An 11,578-nucleotide genomic window follows, 5' to 3' on the forward strand; every position below is an offset into this window, starting at 1 on the left:
GTACTTACACTTGCATGGCTTAATCTTTGAGACAAGCATATGCTACTGGCAGGATCAACCAGGTAGCCTCCCTTTACCGCGGAGAACCGGGAGCCCGGGGGCCCAGCAGGACCCCTTGGCTGCAAACTCTAGGCGCTTGCTGGGGGGCTGGGTGGAGGCCGGAGCCACTCGGCCGGAAGACGGAGACCCGGGAACGGGGCCCGCCGCCCGCCTGCTTTCGCTGCTCCTCCTCGCGTCTAGGTTTGTTTTCGGAGGGCATGAGAAATGCTGCTGCTCTCTGGAGGGCGCTGCCGGGGACGGTCTGCCGCTGCTACTCGAAACGGAGGAGCTCCAGTCGAGGACCGCTGGGTCTGACGGGGCGTCTTGGTCTCGCTTCCCAAAGGGACCCCTGGTACAGCGGTGGGACTTAGAAAAATGTCAGGGACCCCTGGTACAGCGGTGGGACTTAGAAAAATGTCAGGGACCCCTGGTACAGTGGTGGCACTTAGAAAAATGTCAGGGACCCCTGGTACAGCGGTGGGACTTAGAAAAATTTCCGAACCGGAGCCGCGAACTCTAGGCGTTTGCTGGGGGGCTGGGTGGGAGGCCGGATCTGCTCGGCCGGAAGACGGAGACCCGGGAATGGGGCCGCCGCCTGCCTGCTTTCGCTGCTCCTCCTCCCGTCTAGGTTCGGCTTGGGAGGGCGTGAGAAACAGTGTTGCTCTCTAGAGGTCACCGCCGGGGACGGCCTGCCCCTGTGACTCGGAGCGTAGGACCGCTGGCGGAGCTCCAGTCGAGGACCGCTTGGTCTGACGGGGCGTCTCGGTCTCCCTTCCCAAAGGGGACGGGTGCCAGCTCAGCGTCCCCATCTGACGGGGCCTAGGAGTCGAGCCTGCAGGTTGGAGAAGCCGTCCATACAAAGCCGGGGGCCGAAAGAGGCCCTCCAATGGCAGGCCGCGTTCGCCAATCGATCAGGGGAGAGTGAGCGTGGAAGACCCGCCTGGTCCATGACTCGTCATTTCTCCAAACCGGCTCTTCGAAAGCCACTCTCCTACTATCCTGCTGAAATAGACAGGGGCCAACAAAAACCAAAATCCCTCCATGGTATTACGTAGCTAGGGGCTACCCCTCCTGTGACCTATACTCTCCACGGCACACTTTGAAAAATTTTCGACCGTCCGGGCCCCTGGTGAGGTAGCGGGTATCCGGGGGGCCCCCTGGTACGGCAGCCGGCCCTTCGAGACACACTCTCCTACTAACCTGCTGACATAGACATGGGCCCAGAATAACCAAAATCCCTCCATGGTCTTACGTGGCTAGGGGCTACCCCTCCTGCGGCCTATACCCTCCACGGCATACTTTGAAATTTTTCGACGATCCGGGTCCCTGGTTAGGTGACAGACTTTTTTTAAACTTGCTTTTTTGGCTTTATTTCAAAATTTTTCAAGGTTTTCTTTCCATTATCTAGTGCTTTAATGTGTTTTCTTAATTTCAGAAGGTTTACTTTGTTTTTATTCCCTTTTTAAATAGTTTTTATTAATTTTTAACTCATCCAGGTCTTCCAGCATCTTGTATCCGCCCAAGAGGCCTCCTCCTCGAATCGGCTGGTCAGAGGCTCCCCTTGACATCCAGGTCTCTGGTTCTGCTTTAAAACATCCTATTTCCTTCAGGGTCCGAGGTTATTTACCCACAAATCACACCCCGTGGGGCCACCTGCAAAAGCTCTAGCTCCCTGGAGGTTCTTGAAGCTGGTTCCGGGGGGTCTCTACCACTCATGCTCTGACCGGCAGCAGCCCTAGCTCCCTGCAGCTGGAGGATTAGCTGCTCCAGGGGCTCTCTTCCTCTCACGCTCTGCCCGCCTGAGAGGCCTCCTCCTCGTGCAGGCTGCCGGGGAAGCCCCCTTGACCTCCAGGAATCATGTTCTGTGTTAAAAAGGCACATTTCCCCCATGCTCTGAGGTTATTCATCCACAAAGCACGCCCCCTGAGACCGCCTTCAAAAGCCCTAGCTCCCTGAAGCTTGTGGAATACTGGTTCCAGGGGGTCTCTCCCACTCATGCTCTGCCCGCCTGAGAGGCCTCCTCCTCGGGCAGGGTGTTTAAGGGTGGGTCCCCGGGCCCCCCTGGTGCTGGCTGTTTCCCAGGGAGGTGTGTTGGTGGTCTGCCTATCTGGGGGAGGAGGCCCCTTGGGCGGACAGGAGGTGCATGGGAGAGACCCCTTGGAACCGGCTCCAGGAAGGGATGGGGAGGTAGGGCTTTTGCAGATGGGCTCAGGGGGTGTGCTTTGTGGGTAAACAACCTCCAACCCTGGATGGAATATGTTTATTTTTATTTTTTATCTTTTTTAATCAAAGAGCACCAGGATAATAAAAGCGAACACATTCTGCCGGCAGATTTCTGCATTTTAAGTTAATTTATGCGTCAATAAACAGTTTGTCAGAGGAGTGATCACAGCGCTCTGTGTCATCAGCGATGTGTCTGTCTCACGGCCAGCTTCCAGGCTTGATTAATACTTTGTAATAAAAACATGAATAAAGCACAAATATACTCAGTTTTGCTCCCGCTCTATTTTTAAATACGCAATAGAGGTATTTAAACGTAGTAGAGGACATGCACCTGTATTTAAAACCCGCACCCTATAGTCCAATACGCCCAATGTGTGTTCTAAATACACTGATGGCACACATAACTGACGCTGCGCCTTTTAGTACGGTGCGCCTTATAGTCGTGAAAATACGGTAGTTTTTTAAAGAACAAACATGAGCGATGTAAACATTATATTCTGTTATTCTGTTATGTTGCAGGTGGTTAAAGTTTGAAGAAGATGTGGAGGATGGTGGAGAGAGGTGGAGCAAGCCTTATGTGGCTACACTCTCCCTTCACAGCTTGTTTGAGCTCCGGAGCTGCATCATCAACGGCAGCGTTCTGCTGGACATGCGGGCCGACTCCATTGAGGAAATAGCAGGTGAGAAACTTATTTGTCTGTGTAAGTCAGTATCAGAATGCTGTATAAACAATCTAAGTTGTAAAGCTTAAGCTAAACATTTATTTATGAAAGAATTGCAAGAAGTCTGTTAAAGTGAAAATGGTTAACAACAGTTCTGACATACCTTTCTCGCACATTTCTTTCATAAAAAATAGGTATTATTTACATAAACCTTTTTTGTCTCAGGCAAGGTCCAATTTTACTGCATTTTATAAATTCATAAATCATCTAGGTCATTTTAAATTATGTAAATATTCTCCAGTGTTCATACATGCAGTGAGATACAGTGAAGTCCTTACATCACCCAAGTTCTGAACTGCTAAAAACTGTAAACAAGAGATATATATAACCCTACTTTCACATAGGTTCATTTCTTAGTTAAATGTGACTGAAGGTATAAAACAATGTTAATTCTTTATATAATTATACTGAAATAAAAATTTAAAGTTTGTTTTTTTACCATAAACTAGTACATTCAACAGGACATCAAAATCCGTTGAACAGAAAATCAACTTTGAAGTTTTGTATAATTGGACATTTCTTTAACCAATGTTTGTTTATAAAGGTAAAAAACTGAACTGCTTGATGTCCATTGCTCATTACCTAAACATTTTATTGAATTGAAAACACACGTATGAACTGCCTACCTGTTATCCTATTTAATTAATTTAGTTTAAAAAGGTTAAGTAGCATATCACCCATGGCATTATGTAGCATTTGCAGCTTTTTGTTTGAATCTGTAACTTTTTCGCCTTTTATCCTTATTTACATAAACTCAGTTTTTTTGTACAGAAATTTTCAGAGCAGCTGTTCTGGTTAACACATATTACACTTTTTAGATCACAAAAAAGGAAACATGATTTATGACTGAAAAGCAATATTTTTAGTGCACTACAACATTGGTCCTACTCTTTGATAAAGTTCTGTTTAAACAAGTCATAATAAAATCATCTTGCAAAAGGAGAAAAGAGGCCTCCGTTTTTGTTGTGGGTTTACGAAACAATTCAAATAACCAGATAGCTCTGCTAAGATAATCGAATGGGTTAAGCTGTAGCTTTATTACTGAGTCTATTTCTGCTGTAGCAGCAAAACCACAACTTATACTCTCTCCCTAGCAGAAATTGGCTGCAGTAACTATCAGTATAATCTATCATTTTCATTGTTAGGGAATTAGCCTTAAATTTAAAGCTAAGGGAGGAGGTACTCAATATCAATAACAGGTCCCCACAGAGGCAGATATGTGAATGAAACAGCCTGAATCGTCCACGCATGCAGATACAACACAGCAATTCTTCACAACTTTTTCTTTCTTGAAAAACTTTGTCGTAAAAATTTCTCAGGCTTCAGATTTTATTCATTCCGTAAGAGAAACCCCTGGGATTTCATGTCCTTCATGTTAAAATCGTAAAATTAAGAGTTGAGTTATCCAAGCATGTTACCGCCACTCATTAGAGCATTCATTTTAATGCCAAGGTAAAGCCTTAGGTTATTCATTATTCATGGGTTCATCCTTTGTATGCATATTTTAAACTCATTTTGAACAGATAAAACATTTTTTTAAATATATATTTTATTGCAATGCTTCAAGCTACATGTAGAAATGGGGGAACAAATAGAGTAACCACCAATCTTTGTTAAAACATGTGACATTTTTTGTTTAAATAATGTTTGCAGACATTATCCTGTAACCTTAAAACCTTCTTTATTTTCTCTGTGCAGGTTTTCCCTTATTATTTATTTATTTATTGTGTTGCACTGCTGTTCCTCTTATTAACAAGACTGTTAATAAGACAGTGACAGTGAACAGTGATACCTAGTGCCTTATTAACAAGGCACTAGGTATCACTTAGGCCAGCTCATTATCTTTATACAGGATCCATTCAGTTACAGCACAGAAATTTGAGCTAGAGAACCCCTTATTGGCTGTCAAAGCAAAAAATGAACCCAATTAATGTACACTCTTGTGCTGACTAAAGAACTAAGCTTGAAGGGAAAAGGAGACATAAAGAAAAGCTAATGAAATATGATCTTATATTTAGGCAGCACCAATTTGGCTTCTATGGCACGTTGTCTGTTCTCAGTCTAGAACTAGAGACAGACATATGAGAATTTTGGTTTAACATAGCAACTAGAGAAGCCTAATGAAACAAATGTGTCAAATTTCATGATTTTTGCAACCTCCAATGTTTAACTGTATAGAAGCTTGAACTTAGTTGTAATTCATTAGTAATCTCTGAAACTGTCAAATATAAATAAGATAATATAGAGAATACAGAGATATCTAATGCGGTCAAGTTAATTAAGAATCATCATCTCCTGTGGGAAACAGTCTCCAGCCAAAATTAAAATGTATCAATGAAGAGTCATATACGGTAGTCGCATATCAAGTGTGGAAGAGGGAGACATGAGAAATGTTAGTAGAGCTGTAGAAATGAGAATCAACAAACTGGCACTGTACCAACGGATTTAAAAGCACATATTTATTTCCACATAATGTATCGACAGCAGTATTGTAATGCATCAAGGGCGTAGGTTTGATTTCAACTTTGGTAGGGACACTATTCTTCGGTTTCATTGGTCCTTTGCAAAAATATGCATGCTCTTTTTTATGCTTAATGTGAGCTTCAGGGCTCATTTATTTTAAAGAGAACAGCAGCATTTCTTGCTACATTAATACAAATCTTATAAGCACTACATGCTCTAGATGCTGTTTATCAATATTTAAATCATAACTGGCTCTGATGAATGTGGAATTAGGACTTTTTCCACTTTGAAAAGGATTGCATTTAAATTTACCTGCTACTAAGACAGTGTCTGTTTAACCAAATATAGTCTATAATATGTGGATTTATCCTGTGTTTTCTTCTGAAGATATAGAATTGTGCAGAGGTAAACAGAGGTAAAACCCACTCTTATTTATTTTTTTTTTTTATCTAATATGCTCTCTCTGGATCATGCAAAATAATACATTCAAGGGACGGAAAATAAATGTATTGTATTTACATGTGCACTGGAACTAGAAGAGGAACTGACACTGAGCATTTAAAGTATTAATATTAGAAGTTGTACATCTGGGCTGTAGTTACTCTGTGTAGCTAATTTCATGTATTTCATCTATGGCTGAAACAATTAATCATATTAACAAATTATTTAAATAATCGTGAACTATCTAATTGATTAATCGTTAACTGGAATATAGGACCACTAAAAATGTGCCTTTAGCCGACAGAGCGACCCACTTAGAGCAGGAATTATACCAAGATTGTAAAAAATATGTAAACATTTTGCATTTAAGAAGTAAAAAAAATAGTTTTTGTCTGTCAATATTCTCCATCCAGAACTCCTCCAAAGGAAACGTTTAAACGTTTCTGTTTCACCTGGTTTCATTTCATAAAAGATCTTCTTTAAGGAGCCTTTGGCTATCTGATTATAAGATAAAATAAAAGAAATCCTAACGTTGTTAACTTACATTTCTCAAGTTCCACAAATCAAAAAACTCTCTCCTGCTTCTTTACAGAACTCCAATCAGAAGCTTTCGCCTGTTTTAGCGTAGATAATATTTTTTTTTATTTGGACTAGTTTCGTAGCCCAATATTAATTTATTTTAGCGTCTTTTTTTTCGCACTCCAAGCACCCGCGCGCACGCACATACAGACTAGAAAACACGCGGAAGGCGGAACTTAAGGCAGAATAATCAGAGTTAAACCGCGCAGCACAGTTGATACGCTGCTATGTGAAAGGGACAGGAAAGAGCAGGCAGCTGCAGCTACCAGGCAGAGAAGCTGCGAGAGGAAAAGAAGCGGCTGCTGTATAGTAAATTATAAACATGTTGTTTACATCCAATTATTGGTAGGGACAAATAGGTCCTTCCAAAATTTTGGTAGGGACATGTCCCTATGGTCCCTATTCAAACCTATGCCCATGTAATGCATAAATCGGAAAATACTCAGGTTTTAAATGAATAAAATGTTTCCTTCTTAAATAAACTTATTTAGCTTGCACATATTATAAAAGAATGAAGCTATAGTTGCATTAAATTGTGATAGGTATAAGCATACACATTTCGAGTGAATGAAAGCTTATTGACTTAACTTAATGTAGTCATCAGCAAATCATTTTATATCAACAGGGGACCTAAAAAAAGTATTTCTCTAGCTAAATGATTTTACTCTCACAAACAACAATGTATGTTGCCTTCATGGTCTGGCTGTCGACTCCCTGCTAAGGTTACTAGCAGTATTTCTTTTTTTTTTTACAGCAACAACAAAAAAAAACAGTTTCAGAGGAACAGAACTGAAACACAATCCCTGCATAAATATTTCTCGTTAGAAAAGCTGATTTTCATTCTCTGTTGTATTTACAGCTATAATTAATGATGTATGTAATCATCCATATATGGAAGTGCATTTTCATTTAACTCAAAAGACTCAATGAAAACGATTCTTAATCACAAAACAATAGAGACTCTAAGCAGACTAAACTTCCTGTCATATTAGGTCAGAATTATAGATATTTTCTTTTCAAAGAAAGCCTAGCTTCTTACTCTTGCTAGACACGGTAAACTGGACGATGATAATGAGTGTACCAATGTGTTGTAGACATGGTTCTGGACCACCAGGAGGCCTCGCACGAGCTGGATGACACTGTTAGAGTTAGGGTACGTGAGGCCCTGCTCAAGAGGCACCACCACCAAAATGAAAAGAAGAAAAACCTTATTCCAATCGTACGTTCCATCACTGAGGGAGCGCGCAAACAGTCAGAGCCTCAAGTAGTAGGTATGTTTCATAAAGCACAAAACACGCAAATAATCATTGGTGGGAATATCACTCTTAATTTGATAAGACCTATTAGCAACATGCAAACTACATTCTTTTGCATAGGTATTCATTTCCAATCGACCTTTTCACATTTTGTCACTTTGCAATCAAACATTTCTATAGATTTTATTGGAATTGTATGTGACAGACAAACATAAAAAAGATTATTTATTATAAAGTACAAGGGTATATCTGTTTTAGAAATGTGTATTTTGGATTGGTCTCCACCAAATGTACATTTTGGAAACAAATGTGCAAAGCCAATTTTTCAACTGTTTTGGAATTTGACTTGGCTATTCTACCACAAGGATATGCTTTGATCTTACAATTTATATTCAAATGTCTTTTAAATTTTAATCCCAAACTGTTCATTATTAGGTCTGACCAATTTCACCTCTAAGCTAAAGAATTGCATTTCCACAGCATGGTTTTTCTACCACCATGTCTCATAATAGAAGTATGATGGTCTTCCTCAACACATAATGTTTTGCATGTAGCCCATGTCTATGATAACACTTAAATGACTCTTTTTATGGCTATTTTAGACACTGGTAGATTGCCATTTAAGTTTTGTTTTTAAATAACTTCTGAAGCCAATTGATTACACTGGAATTCTTTTAGGGGTATCACATTAAAAGGCACTGAATGCAAATGCATGCCATGCGTTTTCATTCATGCCTTGTATTTTTTTAATATGGCAATGCTTTTTGTTAGTTTACCACGAACAAAAAATCTAAACAAAACACATTGGGGATTTTGTTAGTAAAATATAACATGAAAAACGTTCAATGAATGGGCATAAATTTGCAGTGCACTTCAGGATCATCTTTTAACAGATATACTGCTTCCAAGAATGAAATTAATCTGCAATGCTCTTGCAAAAAATGAAAGCATTTAAACTTTACTCTTTGTTTTTTAGAAAGACATTTTCTACTATTCAGCCACTTTCTTTCATGATTACATACACCCACATCTTCCCATCCCACAGGGTCGGCCCCGTCTCCCCAGCCTCCTCTGCCAACTGAACCAGCCAAGAACGGCGCTGGACAGGAAAACAGTCAAGTGGATCTCAGTAAGGTAAACAAACTGGCTGTGGGAAATATAGTTTGTTATTTAATGAATATTAATACATTTCTTTCCTCAGCTCAGTATTTGGATGAGATGCAAAATGGTTGAATCCATTCCTTCTATTGCAGAAGATGGACGTTTATGAGTTGTAATAGAATCTAATAAAACTTTAGTCTGCTGGTCACCTCCTACTTTTTCAACCAACAGGTTGATCTGCATTTTATGAAGAAGATTCCAGAAGGCGCAGAGGCTTCAAATGTGCTGGTTGGAGTTTTGGACTTCCTGGAGAGACCGATTGTTGCTTTTGTACGCCTTTCCCCTGCTGTCCTGCTCACCGGACTAACTGAGGTCCCTATCCCCACCAGGTAAAAAGCCACAGGTCTACCTGTCTCTGAGTGTAATTCATGTTAATTGAGCTTTAAAAGGACAGTCTATGAAGTATAGTTTATCTGTTGATTCAAATTAGATTCCTCTTCATTCTCCTTGGCCCTGATGGAAAGGCTCAGCAGTACCATGAAATTGGACGCTCGATGGCAACTATTATGACAGATGAGGTTGGAGACATTTCTGATCCACAGTGCCTTGTAACAGAGCCTCATCCAATATGAACTTCTTATCCCCCTTTCTGTAGTACATTATAAATACCTATTTACAGAACAGAGTTGCACAAGATTTAAAAACTTGATCTCTGAGCGAAGAGAGCTCAATAACAATGCATGGTTATTTATTTTTTCTTCCACATCACTTTCATAAATCTCTTTTTGTTGGTCTATTTTAAGAGGTATTAATACTTTTGCAAAACAAATGTAGCTTATACAGATAGAAATGTTCAAAATTACACAGTTTTTTCTTTGATGTTTTTCTAATTATTTAACTCCTCTCTGGATCAGATCTTCCACAATGTAGCATATAAAGCAAAAGACAGAAGTGACCTTCTAGCAGGAATAGACGAGTTCCTGGACCAGGTGACTGTCTTGCCCCCAGGGGAGTGGGACCCTTCCATCCGAATAGAGCCCCCAAAGAATGTACCCTCTCAGGTATGCATTAATAGTCATACATTTTACCTTTCAGCATTAAAGTCTAGCTATAGATACACCTATAATTGTTTAGATTACCTTTGCCTCATGTTGCGTTTTGCTTACTCTGGACCTGCAGGAGAAAAGGAAAACACCAGGGGTTCCTAATGGCACAGCCTTGCAGGTAGAGGAACCGCAACATGCTGAACACCATGGGCCAGAGCTGCAGAGGACAGGAAGGTAGGCAGCTGACCAGACAGGTTTACTACAGAGGCATGTTTGCTCAAAGTAGGAAGTTTACTCTGATGGAAGCTAGATGAATGTTTAACATAGACAAAACAGTTTGAACAGAACCAATACATGTAAAATATAATAATCTATATAGGATCATGACAGCAATCTGTAGATATAAAGACGGATTTCAAAAAGCAGAATATGACTTTCTGAAGAAAGTGAGGCTTTTCAAAAGTCTTTATATCCATTGAACACTTTCTCACAACAAAACCACAAGCTAAAATATATTTTTAAGGTGCTTTTCTACCCAATGTCATGTTAATACGAAGAAGAAAAAAAATCTATATTATTTTCCTGATATACAATATAACATAGCACTAAATGAAATGTGCCGAGCCCCTAAAGGGACACTGAGGATAGAAAAAGAAAATGTTCTCTTGTGCACCAGATACTTTCTCGCATGGGTATTTCAGACAACCATGTTCATTAAAATGGATTAACTAATTTGGCTATATTTTCAGTTTTGGCTACCATACAAAGACATCGCTGCATTGCTTGCAAGAGGTCACTATTATGTTGTGTCTGAAAGTCACCTGTATCCTAAATCCCAAATGTATCCTAAAGTCCTGTGGTCCATTTCGGCTTAAAGGATACATACACCTTGATGATGTTGTGATATTCATTCAAACACAACTGCAAATGACTATATCACCTGAATGGATATAGATGGATGTCTATAAATCGAGTAAAGGTAAAAAAAAAGAAGAGGAATGTCTGATAACTTGAATAACTTGATCTTGAACTTGATTTTTTTTTTCTTTTCAGCGTCCCTTTAGGCTAAGTAGAAATGCAGTGTTGTCGCCTTCTATACGTATTAAAATAGATTAATTATTATCTATCATGTTTCTTATAAAGCCATAATACATTTCCTATACTCATTTTTTTCTGTACAGTACATTCTATAAATGTAAGAAAACCCATCTGAATGTTCTTATTGTGCTCTGCGGTTAGGTTGTTTGGCGGCCTCATACTGGATATTAAGAGGAAAGCTCCTTTCTATGTGAGTGACTTTAAGGATGGCCTTAGCCTCCAGTGCGTTGCCTCTTTCCTCTTCCTCTACTGTGCCTGCATGTCTCCTGTCATCACCTTTGGCGGACTGCTTGGGGAGGCGACTGAAGGACGCATTGTAAGAGTAAACACATGGAGAGCACCATACTGTTTTTATAACATGTGAATGAATCAGAATGTAGCACAATGCTAAACCACTGAATGTCTTAGAGTGCCATAGAGTCCTTATTCGGTGCATCAATGACTGGGGTAGCCTACTCTCTGTTTGCTGGTCAGCCTCTCACCATTCTGGGCAGCACTGGGCCTGTACTGGTTTTTGAGAAAATACTCTTCAAATTCTGCAAGTATGTACAGAATCCAAACAACTACTCTACTCACTAATCAGGTTTGCCCTATCCTCCTATGATCTTAT

At 40.2% G+C, this 11,578-nt stretch overlaps 1 protein-coding gene across 1 annotated transcript in view; it reads left to right on the forward strand.

Moving 5' to 3' along the window:
- Positions 1-11,578, forward strand: part of LOC107082087 (electroneutral sodium bicarbonate exchanger 1-like) — a 50,408-nt gene that overhangs the window by 27,123 nt on the left and 11,707 nt on the right. The window contains exons 5-13 of the mRNA XM_015370550.1: positions 2,782-2,942; positions 7,562-7,738; positions 8,769-8,857; positions 9,056-9,213; positions 9,315-9,402; positions 9,739-9,885; positions 10,004-10,104; positions 11,110-11,284; positions 11,377-11,514. Of these exons, the coding sequence (XP_015226036.1) occupies positions 2,782-2,942; positions 7,562-7,738; positions 8,769-8,857; positions 9,056-9,213; positions 9,315-9,402; positions 9,739-9,885; positions 10,004-10,104; positions 11,110-11,284; positions 11,377-11,514 (1,234 nt within the window). The remainder of the gene's footprint in view (positions 1-2,781; positions 2,943-7,561; positions 7,739-8,768; positions 8,858-9,055; positions 9,214-9,314; positions 9,403-9,738; positions 9,886-10,003; positions 10,105-11,109; positions 11,285-11,376; positions 11,515-11,578) is intronic.

Source organism: Cyprinodon variegatus, unplaced genomic scaffold (genome assembly GCF_000732505.1).
Source record: "Cyprinodon variegatus isolate N-32 unplaced genomic scaffold, C_variegatus-1.0 Scaffold47, whole genome shotgun sequence".
NCBI lineage: Eukaryota > Metazoa > Chordata > Actinopteri > Cyprinodontiformes > Cyprinodontidae > Cyprinodon > Cyprinodon variegatus.